Source organism: Tyto alba, unplaced genomic scaffold, assembly GCF_018691265.1.
Source record: "Tyto alba isolate M040663 unplaced genomic scaffold, T.alba_DEE_v4.0 Super-Scaffold_45, whole genome shotgun sequence".
Lineage (NCBI taxonomy): Eukaryota > Metazoa > Chordata > Aves > Strigiformes > Tytonidae > Tyto > Tyto alba.
The window spans coordinates 4,326,595-4,349,208 of record NW_024881321.1 but is presented as its reverse complement, the minus strand read 5'-3'; the positions used below and the strand labels follow the sequence as shown (position 1 = coordinate 4,349,208).

Sequence of the window (22,614 nt, the reverse complement as noted above, 5' to 3'; positions counted from 1 at the left end):
AAAAAAATTTAGGTGTTGGTTATACGTGTGTTGGAATATTTGAAATTCAGTGTATGCATTTTGATAAAAAACTGAATGCAGTAAAATCAGCAATTTTTTGCTAAAGACACAAAGTTCTTACATTATGGCACAGGAATGTATAAAACTGCTAAGGGTACATTTGATTTCACACTCTTTAAAGTGATTAACATATATTAATTATACTTCAAAAGTGAAACTCTAACTGAAAAATTATTATCAGGAGGAATAAACCAGTAATTTTTAGTTTAAACACTAGCTCAAAACTCATCGTTGAAGATAGTTATAGAATCTGCCACTTTCAAGACACAGAAACAGTTTTTGTCTTGGAAACCTGACTGGTTTTGTTGGCAGATAAATGCAACAACACTTAAAATATAAGCTTCCCAGTAGTTTTCCAGGAGCCACAATCAGTAATGAGACTCCATTTGTATCTGTTAAAACACACAAAGAAGCAACAATTCCTGCTTTAAGGTATGTGTAATCGAAGTATATCATACTGGTTATAATAAATACTGTGGAGAAACAGGGAAGGTGCACTGGTAGAACAGCAAAAGAGATATGGATTTAATGTAGGTCAACACTAACTGGAGTTAAATTTTTTAAGAACTCGTATAAATGGCCTTAGTTTCCTTAGGGTTTGGCTATTTATTTTAGTATACTGTATGAATATTCTAACATTTATGTTTGCCTGATCAGTGTTGATGTATTTATGGTCATGCAATCTCCATCCTGAGAACAGAGCCCGACATAAAACAGTGGGAGTTAATCCCATGAGCCTATTCTGTCCTTCAGCGACGTCCGTGTCCAGCTTGTTGAAGTATTTTGCTAAGCAGAATCATGCTTTTGGCTCACATCGCCGTTCCTGCTCTTCCTTTGTGACTCTCGAGAAATCCCAGGAATTTCAGTGGTGTCTGGCATCACAGATCGTGACTCCACAAATTGCGTTTGTCTTCTGTGAGGGATTTTGCTGATTACTGCAGTTCACCCATCTACCAGCACGATCATATTTGATGGGTTCAGACCTTTGCAGTATTGCAAATTAGAGCCTTGAATGGTGGATCAAAGGGGCAGAGGGAGATCAAATGCTTGCTGCTTCGGCCAGTACGAGACTGGCAGGTAGCAGATGTAAAGCTAGCGGGAGGCAGTTTCAAAGTAAGTAAAAAGAGGTGGTTCTGCACTCAGAATATATTTGAGCTATTGAATTCCTTGCCAGGAGATGTGGGTGTGAAGATGGTATTTGCTAGAGGCTTACCTGATTTTACTGGAGACCGAAGAAGTATCTGAAAGGAAATCCACCAAATGGTACTAAGATTGAGAGGACATCTGATTTAAGAGACCCCAAGCCACAAAAGCCTGGTAGACACTGGGATGCATACCTAGTAGAGGAATCCTACATGGCTGCTTTCTCCTTAAGCTTGTTCATGGATATCCACTTTTGGCTGCTTTGCTGAAGTCATGATGCTGAGCAAAGCAGGCCTTTAGTCTGATCCAGTACTGTTACTCTCAGGCTCTGCCTTTTTTTTTGCCCCCAGTTCTGTACTGTTGCTACACAGCTTGCATCAGGGATAGTTAAATTTCTTCTTTTTAACCGTGGAAGTAACTTTTGAGGGGGGAAGGCAATAAAGGCAAAGGTAAGAGCAGCTCTTGGAAGGTTGTGTGTTGCCTCTGCCATTGCTAACTGTAGCTGGGAGAGCAGCAGAGGCTGCAGCACAGTAGGACCTGAGCTTTCTGTGAGCTTGAGTCTGGAAACAGTCTAGCAGAGCTCATTTGATGCTCTTCCTGAGCTATAAGGCTTTTCCAGCCCCAGCATCCTGCCAACAGCAGTGGTGATACAGGAGCAGGAACAGCGTGTGGCTGTACTACAGCATATTGTTTTACTCATGCAGGTTATCTTAGGTATTTCTGCACTGCACTCTGTGGGCAAACCCTAAAATCATCATCTGTGCATGGCAGAAAAGTCTTACAGAGCTGGATTTTTATCATCATATGAGAAGGCATAAAATAGCCTGCATGTTAGGTTTCTGCCCCGTTAGGAAAGAACGTTATTTGCTGTTCACTTTAAAAAATGTGCTGGAAATATCACAAGACCTGGCAATGCTGCAGGCCTTAGATAAAGTTAGTATTAATAAGACTCCTAACCTCAGAGTACCTTTTTCTCTGTTTAGCTGATTCTTATCAGCCTGGTTTGCAGGGCCTTTAATTTGTCTCCTTTGAGATTACCAGTTTCAGCATTGAGAAAATGTACTGCTTTATCCCTAACACTTGCCAAAGGCTTTATTTAAGTAGTAAAGAGGCAATAAATGACTGGATTTGGTGTTACAGTTGCTTGTTCTGTTTACGTTTTTTGATGCTTAGCCTGTTCATTGCTAGTTTGTTTGCTTAATTTTTTCTTCCTAATTGAGAGAGTCTGTACCCACCTCTGACCTGTTCTTTTTTTTCTTCATCTGTTCACTGTGGTACAAAATCAAGAACCTCCTTTGAGATAACAAGCAGCTTTCTGTGGAGTAGCAGCAGTAGATTTGTAGCTCGAGGTTTTCTGTTAATTTTTTAAAAAAGTGAATCTCTCAATTCTTCTGACTTCTGCTGCAAAAAGGAAAATTGCCTTTCTGAAACCTGACATACGAAAAGCCAAAAGAGAAATTTATTTTATTTTAATTCAGTAATTTCGGGATAATTAAATGTTACTGGTGTTGTACAACCTCAGTGTTGCACTGTATTGGCAAATGTGCCTTCCCCGTAAACCCAGGGACCCCAGGTGACAGTCACTTACTCGGAGTTCCTCAGCCCTCCTCTTCATCTCCTGGTGCTCAGGTATTGTAGGCTCTCTCACCACACTGCTTCCTCCCCATCCTCACTGTTTGGGGAGGCCAGCACTGCAGGCTTCCCTGAGCATCAGGCCCATGGCTCTAGCAAGCCTGTTGGATCCTCATCTTCCCAGGGCATTTCCCTAGCAAGCAGCCTTGGGCTTTTAAATCTGAATTCTCATCTGCTTGGCATGCCCCTGTGGATAGCGAAGTGCCGCCCTTGTACCCAGGACTCCCTTCAGGAGATGTGAGCAAGAAAATCTGCCACCTCCTTTTGGCCAGGCTTTCCATACCTGGAACAAGGCTGCTGTTGAAAACTTGTGGTGGAGTGGTGTCAGAGGCAGGAAAGATGTATCCTGGGAAAGCATAGTGATCCAGTTTTTCAGGTAACTGAAATAATAGCTGGGGTGGAACTAGTGGAATCCCCCCTTAATGTCCAGAAAGACTGTGGATTTCATGAAACCTATAAACTGAGGTTATGTCCCCAAAAGTCACAACACTAGTAAACAAGGCAATACTGTAGTCATTTTTAGCATTATCAGAAGTTTACAGACCTTCAGAATGGCTCAATCTTCAACAGTCATCCTCTAACTACTTGGCTTTGAAACCTTAACGTATTGAACTTGCATGTCATCTTGCCCTAACTGGGTTTTAAATGTGTAGCTGCAGCTATAATTACTGCACCAGTTTTGATTCTGAAGCAGCAGAACAGTATTCTTTTCTGAAGCTTAAAATGAACAAACATGGTGTTAAATGATAATGGCAATGATGTTAAACTGTTACCAGAGCAGATAGGAACAGCTTTTTAGGAGATTGTTGCTTTAGCTGTGTGTGGTACTCCTACTACAAACATTTTTAGGAAAAGAAATCAACTGTCTAGTTCTACAGGATATTATGCAATTTCTTTCATAAAGAAAGGCAAGTGCACTTCCTTTTTCCGAGTGCTGGCTCATCCACATTCCTCAGGTGATATTATACATCTCCCTCCTACCTTCTCCAGTCCTTGCCATGCTTCTAGTTTTCTGGCATTTTACTGTGAGTGACGGTGATTTACAGAGTCAGTGTTTTGAGGCAATGTTCTGTGTGATATACTGGTACACAGGACTTAGAGAACGTCTATTTCAAAAAGAATTAAAAATACAATGTTAATTTTCTGATCTTAAATTTCTCATGCTTTATTGATTGCTTTTGTTTCAACACCGTAAATTATGCAAGCCTACATCTCCAAGTTAAAATACTCCTAGTTTTTTAACTAGTAGTCGTTCTCCTGTCAGTCTAAGAGTTTCTGCCCTGTGTTGTAGGACAGGAGACAAAATTAGGATTAGGTGATAGTTATCTAGCAAAGATGAAACAATTCTAGCCTAAGAAAATAATATTTATTTTTACATAGACCCAAGTGCACTTGTCCCTTCATCCCCAATCCTGATTCATTAGTCAACAGAATTAGGACAACATGACCCTTCTATGCAAATAAATTGATGGATGAGGCACTGCCATTATTAAATTGTAGTATTTATTGCCTCCCCTTATTCTGCTTGTATACTAATGGGGAGGGAAGCAGGAAGATAATTTTATTAAGCTGTTGCCAACTTACTGAATGGAAACCTTGAAATACTTTCAAGTAAGAGGTGGCATAACAATGCCACGGATTGCTGCAAATGATGACGTAATTCATTTTCCCTTTTAGCATCTGAAGAAATACTAACTACTGTAGAAAAGAAGTGACCAGTTATCACTCACACAGTTGTAATAGGTACAAATGCAAAAACACAATTAAAAAGAAGGCATGAGTGTTTGAAAATGTCAATAGTGCAATTATGATGCTGTGAAACACTGGTCAGTGGGCGAACAGGTACTGAAGGTGCGGAGCTGGAGCTGTAATTTGACCTTGTTGCACAGCCTGTGTTTTCCACAGCATCAGGGCTACCTCCAGTAAACCACATCGGGCCCTCGAAGTCATTGGGCAGTAAGTGGGTGGAGACTGTGGGAATATTTCAAGGGAGTATCATTGTGTATGGTTTTTTTCTGGTTCTTGTTTTTTTGTATTCTTTTTTTTTCTGGTTCTCTTCCTGGGCATCTGCTTCTGGCCACTGTCGTTACTGGTCTTTCCTCTTGAGTTAAGCTGATGCCCAACCCTAACAAAGCCCCCCAGCCCTGCTGGTGAAAGAGAAGGGTATGGTGAAAGGAAAATGAAAAGTAGTTATGTGAGGTGGGAGGAGGACAAGATAAGGGGAAGGATGTGAGGGTCAAAGGATCAAAAATGGGGATTCTGCCCGGAGATGTGAAGGGGATGGAAACAGTTCACAGTCACCAGGGGACACTGGGCTAGATAGGCTGATGTAGTGCAGCCACCCTTATGTTTTGTCCTTATATAGGAAAAAAACAAATAAGTGATAACTATGCCAGTGTAGTGCCATGTGTGATAAAAGAGCCACTGGCTCCACCAGTGGAAAAGATGAGCATACAAGTGTGGGAGGAAGGAATGCAATGGGTATTTTGGTCAATCGGGCACTGCTCTTTCATGAGCAGTCATTCAGGAAACTCACAGGGGCAGAAATATTCTTTTTTTAGTGTATGGGGGGTCAGTCCTGCCTTCAGCTTCCTCTGCCCTGAGTTGTCTGCTCGGTGGCCCTTTTTCTCACCCGAGAGGCTGGGCTGACCTGTGTGGTAGCAGTTTAAGTGCCTCCTTGGGGAAGGAAGGTCCTTTTTACTGCTACCCAAGCAATTGAAGATCATCAGAAACATTACAGAAATTGCCTTTCCTTCCTGATACTTGTAGGACAATTCTGGTAAGTTCATTGTGATACAACTCTTGATGAGAGAAAGATGAGTAGAAATACTTTGCATGCAAGGTATTCAAAGTATTGTTGTTATAACAACTGTTAATATTTCTGAGTTAAGCACTTGATTTTGCAGCTTTCTCATTGTCCTAGAAGTGTTAAATATGGAATTTCCAACCTTAAAGAACGCACGGAAAAGGTAACTGGTGTATAACTCAGTACCTTTTCTGCCACAGCCTACAGCGGTGCAACACAAGCATCTACCTGAGTGACTGAACTGATACATATTTATGTTATATTGAATATATTTATAGAGTAAAAAGGAAGTATTATGCACAGTTTGGAAGTTTTACATGGTCATTTTGTTCATATACCGAAACAAGGCACTCCCCCACCCTGGTTTGAAACATTATTCAGGTTTATAGGTAGCTTGAAGCGTCTTGAGTATTGCTGATACGGTGTGATTCAATGTAGCTGTGGATTTGTTCAATGTGAACAGGAAAGAGAATGATTTTGTCATCCCCATCTTTCTTCTGTTTCTGCTACATGAACCAAACAGCAGAGTGATGTGCCTTCGATCAAGGGTGGCAAGTAAAAATTTCAAACCCTGACACTTGTAAAAATGCATGAGTGCTCATGAAAATGGGAAAAGACTACAAGATTGAAGTCAGTGTTACAGCAGATGACTTTACCTGTATGCCATAGATGTCAGTGTTACATAGAAATAATAAAAAAAAAATGCAGTGAGAAGTGCTTAATGTAAAGAATCGCTGAGTTCTAAATTAAAAAAAAATAAAACAACTTGAATTTATTTTTACTAATGATTAGAGTTGTACATTTTTCACTGAAAAAAAAAAAAAGGAGTTTCAAGTGTTCTTTCTTTTATATAGGTTAAGAGGGAAGTAGGCACTCTGAACCAAAGGCCTGGCAAATAAAAGCTTTCCAGTAAATCTTTTAGCTATATTTCAGATGGTTTGAATTTTACCTGTGATTACCAGCTTGTGAATAGCTTATACTCCAAAAGTGGTTTTGGTATTAAATGCAGAACCATCAAATCCTCTGCTGCTTTTTCGTGAGTGAACTCATGCTATGATGAAAAACTGGTACTGCTTTCTGATACTGAAGTGCTAATGTTTTCTTGATATTGGGCATCCTGAGAGCCCAACTGAAAGGCAAGCAACCACAGTACATTTTAATTAACATGTAAGTATATTAATTGTTTGAAATAAAAATTTATTTTTGCTATTTTTCTTTTCAACTGCAATGACATTTTAAATCTCAGTCAAAGATCCATTACAAGTGAAGGTTATAACCAGAAACGTTTAAGTGAAAATGGATGATTTGACATTCTAGGAGCAATAGCCTCCTCCAGACTTTTTGCTTATGCAGGCTGTGTATTTGACAGCACTGAGAGTATGCTTCTTTAAAAGTTGTATATTAGTTATGGAGCTTTTTTAAATTGTCTTGTCCCTTTTTCTTGATCATGGAGAGAATTGTGTCCACAAAGGGCATTTTATGTAATTATTCTGTGCGATGGTATTTCTAGTTCTTGTCCTAGAAGATGGGCAGGATTTTGGATTTCTTTTAGCGGAGCTTTCACATTTACTTTTCACAGAAGTCCTACAGATTCTTGTATCACAGAACCATAGAATGGTTTGGGTTGGAAGGGAATTTAAAGACCATCTAGTTCTGACCCCCCTGCCCCGGGCAGGGCCCCCTTCCCCCAGCCCAGGTTGCTCCCAGCCCCGTCCAACCTGGCCTTGAACCCTTCCAGGGAGGGGGCACCCACAGCTGCTCTGGGCACCCTGGGCCAGCGCCTCACCCCCCCAAGATTTATGAGGATTTTTTTGAAGATATTAATTTGAAAATAATTTGTGAGAGGAAAGGAGGGAACATGACACATACAATGACGGTGTATGTAAAGAATGGTATTTTACTATCTATCTTTTGTTTTTAGATAGTTAATGCATTTGGACAAACTCAGGGAGGTTTGGGGTACACGAACAGTTAGGTGTTCAGCTTGTATGCCTCAAATGTAGAATGATCTGAATTTTAAACAGCTCATTTTGGGAAACTTCCGCTTAGAACTACATCTTTTATGATCTGTAAGTCTGTAACGTGGAGACTAGATGGAAAAGTTTGTCGCTTCTGGACAGTTCATTCTGATGGAGTCTTCTGGAGAGGTTGAATTTAACCATTTAATAAAATGATATTGGAATATGTTTCAGTCACTGCTGCCTGGTCTGGAGATCTAGAGTCCCTCTCTTAATTCACCTCTGGTGAAGGACCTTGTTATAACAATACCTATTGTATGTTTCAAGTGAAATAGGGTTTCATGTTGAAGTATAACCGGACCTAGCAGTTGCATTCCCAGTCACTAGTACCAAAGATGGGTTTGTTCCCTCTAAAATCTGACAGAAAACTGTTCTCAGCCTGTCTTGTCTTAGCTCTTTTCCTCAGTTGTCACTTCTAATATGGATTGTACTGCATTTTGTTGACATTCTTAGTATTTTTTTTTTTTCCTATACAAAATTAATGTTTTGGGACAGTTGAGAAACTACTTTGTTGTTTTCTTCTTTCTTTAATAGCATTTTACTTGAATTTTGGGTTCCTATGGGCTGTGAATGATGGTTGGGTTCAGTGATGGACAAAGCTTAAACTTAGGGTTAGTACAGTTCCTTTTTGCCTTTTGTGATGATTTTTCAGTCTGCTTCTGCAGAGTGACTGGTTTGTAATGCTTGTCTTTAAATTAGTTACAGTTGTTCCGTAGAAGCTAGCAAAACTTTGCTTAACATAAATGAAAAGATTTGATAAATAGTAGAGATGAGGAGAAAGAAGGTATTTATTCTGTTTCTTTGGAGTGATGCATCTTAAATGCCAGCAGGTGGTCTATTCCAAACTCATAGTACTAGTTGCTTTTAGTAAGCCATTGTGCAAAGCAAGGGCTCTGTTATTTCCCTGTCCTTCCGAGATCAAATGATTAGTAGGAAATAGTGACTAGGATTGTAGAATGTCATTACTGAAAACCTGTTACATGAAACTTTGTCAAATATTTTTATTAGCCATTTGATATGTATATATAATTAGAAAATTTAACATTCTCTGCTGATTCAACTCAATTCCCATAGGAGAACTAATCACCCCAGCATTATTTGGTTAGTTTACATGTTTTTGGCAATTGTTATTAATGTAGTAACACAGCTATAAATTTGGTTTTAAGTGAGCCGAGAAATCATTTAACTTTATTTTAAAGTTGGTTAATTTTAAATCCTCTTGCAATCTCACTGTTTGCAAATTCAGTACAATAGATTAGCATAAACACTAATGAACATTCAAAACCATTTATTCCAGTTAAAATCCATTCTGAATTTGTTATAAACAAAACATATTTTAAGCCTGCTTATTCTATGAAAATGCTCTCAGTGCTGTTCAGCAGAGCAGTTAGGTGTATGCATGTTAGTCACACAAGTACACAAAAATTCAGCTAGACTCTGGTTGAAAGACAGCATCGAGAAAACGTATATTACAGATAGCATAAAGCATTCAATCTGTGTTTACAATGTTTAGCAGATAATTTTTATTAAATTCAGGCATAAAATTTTAATTCAGCTTAAGTTAAGCCAGAGAGGGATGTCATTATGAGATTTACATACCATTAGCTCACATCAATTGATTAGCAGCCGAGCTCTGTGGTACAAGGCTAGTTAGATACATTATTTGTGATGCCAGGAGGCTGCGGGTCAAGGAGGTTTACTGGCTGCATGCTCGTTTCCTTTGCCTTTGTGATTACTTGATAAAATGAAGTGCATCACTGTGAACAATTGATCCTTTCGAGCAATCCAGACTGGTCAGCAGTCTAAATCCACATTTTAAAGCCATCATTATAGCCTCAAACTTAAGAGTTTCCAGGGTGCAGACAAAGGTGTTGTCCTCCTTCAGTACCAGTCGTGTACCGTTTTCAGACTTTATGAAGTACTTGAATTGAATAATATTTGAAGATACCGAAAACTCCTCCGGAAATCCGTCCAGCCTGCTTTTGGACACCAGTACAATTCTGGATTTTATTTTTGCAATGAAATCAGGAGCATTACAAAAGATTCTAAGTCCTTGTGAACGGTCGTGGCTGTCAGTTATTTCGAGGAAAGTAGTCTCTCGAGATGCTAGCTGTTCCTTCTCCCACCTTGATTTCACTGCATCCGAGAGTGCCTTAAGCTGGAAAAAATCTGCTTCCTGTGCCAAAAGTTGATTTTCTCGAAACCCTTCTGGTAGAAGAAGTTCTCCATTTCGTAGGAAGTTGAGAATGTGTCTGAAAAGGAGTCCATCTCTGTCTATGAAGTAATGACCATCTGCATCGCATGGGCACATTATTTTTCCATTTATGATCCCTTCCAGAAAAGAATCTGGATACTTGGTTAGTGTCTGTTTTTGTGTGATATATAGATAGCCACCAACATTCAGAGTAATCAGAGACGTTTTATAGTCCTTGTCTTGCTCTGAGCCTTCGGAGTTGCTGTGTTTTTCTTCGCATTCCTTTTCTCTTCTGTTTATTTTTCTCTCCATTATCGAAGCTAGGACAAAAAGCCAGCTATCTTGCTTTGTTCTTGTCAGCTTGCAAAGAGATTTTTTTTTTTTTTTTTTTTTTTAAAAAGCACCTTTATTCAGCTCCGGCACGATGTTGGAATGGAAATGCTGCTAGCATTGCTCCGACTGTCAGCTCGGGTTTGCAGTAGGTGGCGTATCAGCTGTGTATGCAGGGAGATATTAGGAATATGACTGTAAAGGAGAATTTGCATTTAACTGTATAAGGGAAGAAGGGTATAACAACTGTTTGTCTCTTTCTTTCCTTTAAGTCTAAGAAGTGTATATGGTTTTGGGGGTTATTCACAGAAATGCATACTGCTATTCTAAATGACCCCGTGTTTTTAATACTGTAAGATGTATTTGTAGTATCATCTGGCCAAATCGTGTTTAGTGCTTATGGTGTTAAGCAGATAGCTTCACTTATGCCTGAAGGATTTTAATTTTCACGAAGTCTCTTTTCAAATTTTTTGGTACCGATTACGATACCTGATGCATACAGCAGGACAACAGTGAAAGGAAAGTTGTCCCTGTCTGTACAAGGGGGGGGTGTCGTCTACGGAGTGCGTGCACCTACATATTCCTCATCTACCAAACACGTGCAGAGTGGTAAGATGTTTTCACAGAAGATACTCTGGAAGTGACGCTGAGGACTTGTTGGTCTGACTGTTTTAAGTTTGTGGTGAAAGCTTCCCTTTGCAGTCGATGGGAGTATGTGCACCAACACAAGAACTGCAGCCTGATTAGGTTTCACATCTTGCCTTTCTCTGTGCCATAGATAAAAACCGTTTTAGAGAGGGGATTTACTGTTTATATTGGCGATGTTTTTTAAGTCACCGAGGCTATCTAGCATCAGTTTGTTCTTTTTCAACAGAAACAACTCAGCTGCCCTGCAGAACAAAGGGTTAGTGTGCCTACAGATAGCTTTGAGCATCACATAACATTATAGCTTAGCAACACTTGGGTACAGGGAGGGGGGAAACATCAGCAGAGCACACTTGAATCAAATGGCTGTCTTCTCTCCGTGAATTTTTGCTTTGAGGCTCGCTCTTGGCTGCCTCTTAGGAAAAGGTTTCCCCTTTAACCGTTTGCAGCTTGGAGCAGGAAAGGGAGAGCTCTCCACACATCTCTGTGTGCATTCCCCCGGGGAGCGGGCGAGAGCTGCAGCATGCATCCCCCAGCACCGGCGGGAGCGAACGCTTACCTTGGGCTGGACCTGGAGAGGAGGTCCCATCTTTGTCAAGATGTATTTTTCACTTTCCAGGTAGATGTCTCCTGCTTTGCCCGGTTAGCAGTGAAAAGTCAGATTGTTCTTCTGTAAATTCTTCTGCTCTATTTCTAAATATTTTATTCCTACTGCTCCCACTGTCTCTGAGGCTGTTTATCCGTACCATAGAATCATCACTAAAATATTTTATTAATTGGTAACTGAATCTAGTAGAAATAAATGCACTTTTTTGTACTCGCTGTTCTCCTTGCCAGGGTATCTCTAGCACTGATACTCTAAATTTTTCTGCTGCTGTATGTGATACATTAAGCAGATATTATTCATTAGATTTGATTTATCAGGTATTAGTCATGGCTTTAAGTTTAACTCTTTGATGCCATTGCTATGTTTAGCATAACTTCAGTCAAAGAGATTTCAACCAGCTTCTAATTTTTACACATTTGAACTTTTTTCAAAATTAACTCCTTTCACAATTAAATGAATAATTGAGAAAATTAAAGAGACATTTAGTGTCATAGAAATATATAGATTTTTTTTTTTTTTTTGCCATTACAGGATACATCCATTCAAATTTAGTTTATTGTCAAGTGAGGGAAAATTAATGTGCTTAGATCATGCATAGCTACAGTACTGAACCATCTCAGTGGCTGTTAAGCTCTAAGAGAATTATTTCTCATGTGTTTTCATCTTACACAGTGATCCTGAAATACTTTGAAGCTGAACTAGGAATGTCCTGGCACAAGTAAGGAGGGATTTCCAAGGAGTGATGGGATTTTTAAAAGATATGAAGTTTTTCATGGCCAGCCAAGCTGTCGACATTTTAAGAGATGGCAGTGACAGAACAGTATCTGCTCACTTAGTTTTTCATGTTCATCATCTTCTGAATGTTCTAACACTTGCAGTAGAAATTTTCCACTTTTGTGAACGAGTAAGTATTCCTTGAAAGATCATGCAAAATCATTTTAGTGGTTTGTATGATAAAATATTCAAAATCGATTTGATGTGGAAAATATACTCTGTGGAGATCATGAATATTTACATTTAAACCTTTGAGACTTGAAAAATGTGGAGCTGCTGTAAAATTTTCATCACCACAAACCCATGTAACTACTTCACCGCAGCTGACAGTGCACAGAATTGAAGCCTGGCATATCTTTGTGAAAATTTTCCTCCTTCTGTGCCATACTAGAAGACAGCTTTTCCAAAGAGCCCTCATTCTTGCTGCGCACTTGGTGATACATACGGTATTGCAGCGCATGTAGCTTCAGTGGGATGGTTTCATATAGCTCGCTGTTTTCTGAAGGTATAGCTATGCCTAGAGGAACTGGTTTTCCTTTTTTCTGTCCTTTTGTCCATGCACTGGCAGATCATCCAGAAGTTCATGTTGGTAAAGGCTTGCAATATTTCTTGCGGTCAAGTTAAAGACTTTGATCATTCTTGTGTTCTGAGAGTCTTTGTGTGTGTTGTGCACGGGGCGGATGATAGCTGAGATGTGCCTAGTGTATCCTGGATCTTCTTGCTTCCCACTTGGATTGAGGCAGAGCAACTTGCTGCTGTGTGCTTTCCCATGCCATGAGTGAACTGTTTCTTCCCTAACCAGCTGAAGTATCCTGTTTACTGACGTTGGTAGCTGGCAATCATGAAGTAACTGCTGCTTCAGAAGTCGTTAGTGTCACCTGTATGCTGGGATTGGCCATTCAAGTAAGCAATATCACTGGAATCCAGCAACTGAAAGGATAGTGGTTTGGTTCCAGATTAAGTCAGAAAATACACTGAGCACTCTTGCACACGCTTAAGAGAGTGGCTGTAGTAGTAGTACTCCATTTTCAGGTTACTTGCCCTTTAGGCTGCACCAGGAGGGCAATCCACAGAGCTTTGCAGTTTCTTTTCAGTCAGACAAGCTGTTCTGGAGACAGTGCAAAGGGTGTCTGTCAGCTACATGGGAAAACAAATCCAAGGAGGAGGGTGCTGGGCATCTGCCCCTCATTTTGTTCTACGTGTTTCCTTTTGGAATATAACCTCACTCCTCCTCAGTTTCTGTACTTCTGAAACTCCTGGTCTGGAAGCTCGAGCGTGCCATGGAACTGAAGATTCAGGACTGGAGCACACCACAGGAAAGTTGGTGCTTTAACAGCGGTTTGGCTCACATGTTCAAACAGCATCAGCTTCACTGAGAGTCTGCTGTCAGTGAAAATGACCTGGGTTATAGAAAACAGCTACTTTTATTTATTACAGGGCAAAAGCGTATGAGGAGAAATTTCAGCTGTAAGAGGTAGAGAATTTCTGAAATGTATTAGGAAGCTGCTGGTGAAATCTGTTTGGGTTATCGAGGCAATTTGCTAGTCACTTGATTTCATAACACAGAAAATTGGCCAGGTTGTTGGACAATTAAACCATTCAATAGCTACTATCTCACAGTGTTGATAGCATAGACATTCTCATTCTTTTAACTCCAGGATGTTGATTAACAGCTATTGAAGACAAGCTCTACACACTAATTAAAATTGAAGAATTTCAAATCAGCAAATCTGAACAATTTGCATTCAGGAGTTTTGAAGGAGCTGTCTTAGAAACTCCATCAACAGTTGCTGTTGGTATTTTTAATAATTTTTGAGCACTGCGGTTCTACAAGACTGAAAAAGCAAATGCTGTGCCAGTATTTGAAAAGTGAATTGGATGGGCCAGGTATTTAAAAATTAAAAGGGACTGTCTGAAAAACAGTAAAACGTCTGATTTGGAAGTCAATCAGTTAAAAATTAAGGGAGAGTAATATAATACTAATCAGTGTGGGTGGAGGGAAAGTGGATTGTACTAAAATTTTTTTCCCCTTTTTTTTGATTACAATTTGTTCAGCAAAGCAGGTGATGCTTTTTTCTGTTAAATCTTTGAGTATGTCTCATTTGCCATTTTGGATTAGGATATATACTGTATTAGTTTCCCTTTCATTTAATTATGCAAAAACTATCTACAGGCTTCAAAACTGGCAAATGTTAAGCAGAGAATTACCACTAAAATGCTGCTGTGATTTGGTTCTCGGTTCTATTTATGTTTAGTCAGTGATCAAGGAGATAATTACTGATGAAGTTTGGAGATGATACAGACTGAGAATGTAATCAATGAGGAGATAAATTGCTAATGTAGAACCATTTTGATAGTTGGTTAAGATAACATTTTTATATGACCAAATATGAGGTTTATGTGCCCAGGAAGACACTGTAGGCAGGGCTTATAGTACATATGTTTGTGGGAGGGTTGGGGCAGAGGCTCTGTCTACCTATAATGCATCATTGACAACTGAACATGAGGTCATTGTCCTGTGTGGTGGTCAGTAAAACGAATGTAGTATGTACCTTTGGGCGCCTAAATAAGGGAGTACCAAGTGAAGACTGGGCAATCCTGTTCTCTAGCTTGCACAGCTACCAGGGAAGGGTGGTCTGAGAAGGGCACCAGCTTCCAGGCTGATCTTCAAATGGAAGAGAGGTGCCACCAAATGCCTCTGGTCTGGAAGAGCAGAGCTGAGGTCTAATGTGGTAAGGGGCTGCTCCTTGTCCAGCCATCCCATGCAATGGCTTGAGAAGTTGCACAGCAGTATAAGTGGGCAGTGGAAATTACTGTGGCTTCTGGCTTGGGTGCTGGGAAGAAACAGCCTAACTTCTACTTGCCGAGGAGCTGGAGGCAGTGCCCACAGCCTGTCCTTCCTGCACCTTCTTCCACTTTTTTCCTGCTGCCTGGGAATCGTGCATCCTGAGCAAGGTCTTCATCTCCTCCCTCCCTGGCACCACTCACAAAGAGCAGGAGCTGGTGGGCTCCAGATCCTCTCCCCCATGCTGTCAAGTCTGGCTGTGAGAGACAATGTCTCAGGAGAGACATTCATGAACTGAACTTTCTCAGGCCAATAAGAATGATTAAGAAGCTGCAAAATAGGACTGATAGAAGATTCAAGAAAGCATGATTTATTTTTATTAGGCTTGATTAAGGTGGAGAGTACATAAGTGCTAGGAGGGGCAGAAATGCCATCATAGGAGGCTCTTCAACTTAGCAGTCAGTGGTCTAACAAGTCCCAGTGGCTTGAAGTTGGAGATGTGTGCAGTCAGACTAGAAAGCTAACACACTGAAATCTCCAAGCCAGGCCATCTCTCTCTCAAAGAACCCCCCAACTCCCATCAGCCCATCTTCTGCACAATTCCAGTAAATTCTCCCAGTGCCTGTTTATTAAGATTGCCTTAAGCATTTTAACCACACTCTGTTCATTTGGCAGTGACTGTCAACGGGTTTGGAAGCTGGAATCGGCACCCCTGGCATACCTCCCTATCATCTCACTGAAAGATTCAACAGTTGAAATTGCTTTATGAATTGGCACCGGGGCATTCAGGCAGGGAGTGAGCATGCATTTGGCAGCTAACGATGAAGCTATGGGTTATGCAGATCAACCTATCCAAAGCTGCACACACTGTGTACTTGTACCTGCCACCCCACCTAGGGCAACTGAGAGCCTAAGACACTTGGGAAAATGTCTATTTTCCCTTCTATTCACTGGTCTTCTAGACCTATTAATTTATCTTGTACTATCTGCTTTATTTTGGGTAGGTATTTTTAATGGGGAATTGCCACTTTCATGCCTTAATCATCCTTTGGCTTCTAGGCTGATGTGACTAGGGAAAGATTAAGGCAGATGTGTAGCATTTTGGATGTCTTTTCGTTGCAGCTCTGGTCCTGCAACAAGGGAGGACAGACCCAAGTCTCTGAACTTGGGTTTGGTGAATGAAGGCTGCAAAGGGAGTAGAAACTGTTGCCACACTACAGTCTTGCATCTAGAAGTTCACGTGCGTCTTTGCAGATATATTTTGGTAGACTCTCAGGATGTGTCGAAATCCCCAAGAGGGCCCGGGGAAAGTGGGACATAAACCTTGGCTTTTGGATAGTGGATGAGCTTTGACAGCAGACTAGCTTAGCTGCAAGGCAGTGATCTTGGAGGCTGCGGACAGCCCTGTATTGTGAAGCAACTGGAACATTAAAAGCCAAATCCAGATCAGTGGTAATTAAAAGAGTATTAGCCAAGACATCAAAGATGATATACTACTAAGGATAAGAATGTTTAATTGGCAGGTTAATTTCCTAAATAGTTGGTGTGGAGGAGCTATCTGGTTCACTAATCCTGATTCTTAAAACTTGAGAATAATTTGAAAATTGTGCTAGTTGCCCAGAGATTGATAGCAGCATGTCAGTATTCAGACAGCTGGGCTGGGTAGCTCGGGTGAGTATAGGCTAGTTAGCCCTGAACCTGTACCATAGAAACTAGTGGAAAAATTATTACAGAATTCAAGAGGTAGAAAAGATCAGAAAAATAACGAAAGCTAGCAAGCACACTTTAGGTTAAAGGTTTTCTGGTCAAACAAACCTAATTTTATTTTGGAGATCGCAAGTTTAAAGTAACAGCGTATTTGCAGCCTGCTTCATATTTCATATTGCACGTAATTTAGACTCTTGTGACATACTGATTTATTTTATTTATTTTTTTTTTGACATAAATAGCAAGCACAGAACAAGATTTAAAACTGTCTGACAGTTACCAGAAAGTAATTATCAGTAGGAAGCCGTTCAGGTTGTAGTTTGAAGGGCTTCCTCCAGGATTAGCAAGAGGGACAGTAGTAAGTGAGAATCCCTGCTTATAAAATGTGTCATGATTGACACAAATGCTGGACAGACAGTGAATAACTACGACAGGACTGTCATGGTGTGACCAGAATCACTTAATTCACAGACTCTGTTTAAAGACAATGCATTTTAACCAAGCCAAAGGTAATTACACACCTAGGGAATGCAGAGCACATAAGTAAAATATGAGGCTTAGAAAAGACTCAAAATAGATTTATTAGTGATATAATAGCCAGTCAGTTCCATCAACTCCCGGAGCTTGATTTGTAGAGACAAATTGATCTTAACCCAGTTTTAGCCATCTAAACATAAAGCACAGTCATGGGACACTGATGTGACCTTCCCCCCCCCCCCCCCCCCAAAACCCAAACAAAACAAAACCAACTCAAAAAACAAAATGACAAAAAAACCCACACCAGCACAAGACAGATCATTGAATCCTAAAAGAGGTGGGACCAGTTTTCTACTGAAAGTTTCCATTCCTTCCTCTCTGAGCTGAATTCGTAGGTTCTGCTGAATAACCTTGAGATAGCTGAAGTGAGGCAAGAGGAATTCCAGCTCCTGTATCTGTTACTTTACCTCTGTATATGTCGTTGGTAAGACCAGTCCAATAGTATTATGTCTGTTTTCTGGTCTCCTTATTCTTAAAACATCATTGCAAGATTGAAGAAGATGCAGATAAGAGACCCGAAACTGATTTAAGTGTGGCTTAAATGCCTTATGGTGAGATAATGCATGAGCTTGAATTATTTCATTTATTGAAAAAATGATTTAGAAGTGACCCAATTACAATGTATAAGTACTTTCAAAGGGAGAAACCACCAGGTACTAAAAGGCTCTTTAGCATAGCATAGAAAGTCATAAGAAGAACCAACTGCTGCAAGCTGAGGGCAAATTTGTATTAGAAATTAAGCAGTAATATTAGTACCACTTTAGCCACAAAAAAGTTACTAGGTTCTGAACAGAAGAAAGACGATAAAATTTGTTTGTCTGATACATAGGAGGTCAGGCAAATTTGCCAGGTTGTCTCTCCTGATCATAAACCATAGGGATCTGTAAAACCAGAAGTATTTTAATACAAATTTGTTTCATTCAAAACTACCTGGAAAGGTATGACATTCTTACTCATTTCAAGGATTTAGTTTAAATCAAACCAAGAAATTTTAGATTAAACCATTTTAAAATACATGGTGTCTAAGTAATCCCTCTCTGAATTATTCAAGGAGAGCAGACTTAGATTTCCAGATGTAGTAATATTTCAATCTATAAGGCAGTGGAAAAATTAGAGGCATCTGAGAGTGCCTTGTGTTATTTGGCATCAATACTTCTAAGCATTTCTGTTCTCTCCTGTGACGTTGCCAGCTGAAGGTGGTGGTGCCAGTGTAGTACCCTACACCAATAGCAAGACGAGACTCTCTGTTGGAAGGAAATTTTAAGTAGTGAAAGCTAATCAAGCCATTAAAGCTCAACCTTTCTTGTTATGAGAGGCTGTTCCAAAGGTGTTTGTTTTACACGTATTACACTGGCTATGCCCAAAAGAGGTAGATAAATTGTCACATACACACCACACACACGCACTATCACTAGAATTTTGTAGTAGAGAAGCAGGTGTTTGCCCACCATCGCTCTCTCTTCCTTTCTACATCAAGTTACTTTTAATATTGAAGCTTTTCCTCCTTTACGTAGTAGGCTGGTACTGTTGTACGGCTCTGTTAGTCATTGTTGCTTTAGGCAAAAAGATGTTCACATTAGATTACAAAGTGACTGTGTTAGAGGTGAATATACAGAGAGCAGTATTAACTAAAACTTAGTATGTGATCTCTGAGGTTGCTAACTACAAATGTTTATTTCTCTTCCCTGAGTGTTAGAATATGTAATATTATCACTTTACTGCATTATGTTCCTTTGGTGAACAATTTTTTTTTTTTATTGTCGTATGAAAATAGGCTACTGTTTTTCTGATGATAGAATAAAATTAGCTCTCATTTTATCTCCCACTACCTTTGGATACATTGATGATTGGGTTCTCTTTGTAGATTATTTTTTTCATGGTCACTGACTGTATTCAGTGCACATTTCCAGAAAACAGTTCCTAGATAATCTGAGTGCAACAGTCTAGAGAAAAGAGGACCACACAGTTACCACCTCTTATTTAAAATTTGATCTTAGTGATTCATTCTTGGTATGTAAAACATCTTATGGCAATATAAGGAAGTCTAGGGGACACCAGCTATTCAAGCATGTTTTTCCTGCTTATTTCTTCAGTGTCTAAATAGCAGAGATTTTAGAACTTAATTTGATATTTGAGAATTTACAATTACATTTACTAAATACTTAATTAGTAGAAAAGTAATTCAAATGTTGACCATGTTGGTGAATCTTATTTTAATGTCCAGTTTTGCTTTGTTTTCTTCATTCTAGATAAGCTTTCCTTGGAAGGAATAGTGGTGCAACGTGCTGAATGCAGACCTGCAGCTAGTGAAAATTATATGAAACTGAAAAGGTAGGAGTGCTCTGCTACAAATGGTTATGTGATATCTGGCTTTGATGCTTTTGTTATTGCCTTACCAGGGATGGATGACTTCGGTATTATCGTGGCGTTATGTAGGATTTATACAGGATTGGAGCTGTTCTTGGTTTTGGGGTGGATTTACGGGAGGGAGGGAGTGAAGGCTGGCATGGTCCGGTGGGATGATGTAGACTTTTGTGTTCCATCATGTGCAAAGCTGTTACTAGAGCACACCTTGTGCCTCTTCATACCTGAACGTATGAATGTGTGGCTATATTCAAATGTGATTGAAACTGAATTTCCTGAGGACTTAAAGGTTTACATTGGTCTGGTCAGGACACACTTCCCGAGTATGGGTTTCTGTGTGGATTGTTCAAATTTAATTCCACTTAGTACTGTGAGATGCTAGACAAAGAGCACCTCTGAAAAGATATTTAAAATGCCCAAAATAGAAGGGAGTTCAGGGAGAAGTGCTAGACCTAAACTGTCATGCTTGCTAGAAAAGGTAATGGCTGAAAACGTCAGAAGTAGCATGGAAACCACAAGACGTGCATTTAACAGACTTTTGAAAATCTATTCCAATACATTTAAAATTTACCATGTGATTCAAATATCAAACAGATAATTAACTTGATGATGTTCTCTAGTAATAAATCAGATTTGGAATGGAATTGTGTATTCTGTTAAATACATACTTATATACTTTAAGTGTGTGGGTTTTAATTAAATCACCCTTTTTTATTGAGAGTTTGTTGTAAATAGAAAAATGCAAAGCAGGAAATTTCAGGAAGAGAATCATCTGTGTCTAGTTTTAGAATTGTCAAAGAAATGCAGAAAAGACAAAGTGATGTTTTTACACAATTCCTGATCTGTTTCCCATGTATCATATACTGCATTTACAATATCTTATGTTTTATTAACCTCCTCCGTCATCTAAACTGTTCCAATATTTCCTTATTGTGTTCATACAATTCTGAGACTTTATGTTCTAGCTGTTGGCAAATCAGTACCATAAATTTGCTCATGTACAGTGAACTACTTTATTTCAGACTTAGTTCTGTGGTTGCTATCATTTTTGTCATCAGTGTGAAATGGAGTATGAAGCAAATGTGATGTTACTAGAAAAGGAACTCATTTCAATGTGGCAATTTTAAATATATATGAATACAGTCCATGGGGTGTATTTGCTTCATAATTGTTTTAATCACAGGTTGCGTGATCCAAGTGGTTTTTTGCATTTTGTACATAGTCTTCCATTGGTTGATCAGATAAGCTTCCTCTGGTAAGGCTACAGCAGGAGACCAAACCAAAACTGATAGCTTTAATGACATACTACCCAAACTTTGAATTTTTCAGGATTCTACTCTCTGTCACGCATGCATGCATACAGCCCTCCCAGGTCTTTGATTTTGTTATGTTCGACTCCTATAAGAGCAGCAAAGATAGAAACATGAAGGCAGGTTTTGTGTCTGGAAGCACTGGCAGCTGTAAAAACTGATGGTGCTGTTGTTTTTTCTTTCTTGTAGAAAAATTGTCAGGCTGTGTATGCCTAGTTTCTAACTTTACATGTTGTTAAAGATATTTTGCCTTTTACAAAAAGTTTTGAAAGAAAAAATATCTTATCTGGTAGGAATCAGCATGAGATTTAGCAGATCTAGCAGTCAAAGCCTCAGAAGAAATTGGTTTATGTCCAAATACTGTCTCTGGTATTTGAGTAGTAGGATATAACTTTTCTCTTCACTCCCTTTACTCTCCCACCCTCAACATGCTGCAGTCTGTATTTGTGCTTAAAAAAAAGTGACAGCACTGGAGATAAACCACATAAGTTACAGAACTGTGTTATATTAAACCATTTTTATTCATTTTTCTATTTACTATTGTGCTTTACATGAGAGAGACTCTCCAAAGGTGGAATTGATAATATTGATAAAACAGCAAGTCTGTTGTGTAGGCTTTAAGTGCTACAATAGTAAGTTGAGTTGGGAAGGAAATAAAATTAAAAGATAAATGCTGTTGTTTCAAACTTTGAAGATCCAGAAAACGAAGTTAAGCTGCACACTCCAATAACTGCAGTCGTTTGTCTTCTGAGAGCTGGCAGTGACCGAAAGGGATTATACATCTCCCTGGTATTAAATGCAGATATGGATCCCATCTATTTTACCATCTGTATCTGGGCCAGGATAATCGGCTGATGGGTATGTAGCATGGCGTGGCATTTGATTTCCGTGCTGCTCAGTGGAGTTTCAGTGAGAGGACAAAGTGATGGTCTTGTGACGGGGCTGCCAGCAGTTAGGTGGGAGATACGTGTGACGTGTGGGTTTAAGGATGGGTAATGAAAGCACAGAATTTGGTGGCACATATGGGCGAAAGCGTTCTCAGATGTAGCAGGCGGGAGGGTATTTTCCCAAGGAACAGCTTTTGATTTGATTACAGGAAGCGTGTAGATGGCTGATGTTCAGAGCACTTTGAATACAAGGTACAAATGTGTGTCTAGGAATAACTAGTCAGGAAGGTAAAACAAAGATTGTGTGACCATCGCATGGGATCTGCCATTTTGGAAGTTTTGTTGTTGGCAGGTTTATTTTCTGATATTTTCCTGAACTTCAAGTTCTAGAAGGGGAACAAATACCATGAAACACTGCTATCCTGCACTAGTAAAGCTTCATGCTATTGAATTTCCTAGAAATTTTTTATTAAGAATGTATTTGTTCTTTGTGACATCTTAACGATTAGTCACACTTTTGCAGCTACTGCTGGTGATGCTACTGCTGCTAGCTGGAGAATAATATGTGGTTTCTAAGCACCTGCCCTAATTTCTGTCTTGTGGGAGTGGATCTCATGATCCCACTTAAAAATATTTAGACTGTGTGGTGAAAAAAACAGGCAGGCTGTTCCTAACTGCAGAGTGGGTTGTGGTCACAGAAAATACTGTCCCTACGCTACTTTTTCTGGTTGATACTTCCCCTCTTGCCCCATCGAGCCTGTCAGATGAAGGACGATGGTGGCACGTGAGCTGTTGCAGCAGAGGGTGTGGATCGC

The 22,614-nt window shown here is 39.6% G+C and overlaps 2 protein-coding genes across 3 annotated transcripts in view; one reads left to right on the top strand and one right to left on the bottom strand.

Annotated features, from left to right (window-relative positions):
* The window catches only part of GTF2F2 (general transcription factor IIF subunit 2), a 94,422-nt gene that overhangs the window by 22,165 nt on the left and 49,643 nt on the right, over positions 1–22,614 (top strand). For both annotated transcript variants that reach the window (XM_042806176.1, XM_042806177.1), the window contains one exon: positions 19,488–19,569. In XM_042806176.1, coding sequence (XP_042662110.1) covers positions 19,488–19,569 — 82 coding nt within the window. The remainder of the gene's footprint in view (positions 1–19,487; positions 19,570–22,614) is intronic.
* On the bottom strand, positions 8,646–11,639 carry KCTD4 (potassium channel tetramerization domain containing 4). Its single transcript, XM_009962609.3, has 2 exons — positions 11,388–11,639; positions 8,646–10,347 (listed from the first exon to the last, which is right to left on the bottom strand). Exon 2 carries the CDS (start codon positions 10,163–10,165, stop codon positions 9,392–9,394), a length of 774 nt encoding a protein of 257 aa, XP_009960911.1. The 5' UTR covers positions 10,166–10,347; positions 11,388–11,639; the 3' UTR covers positions 8,646–9,391.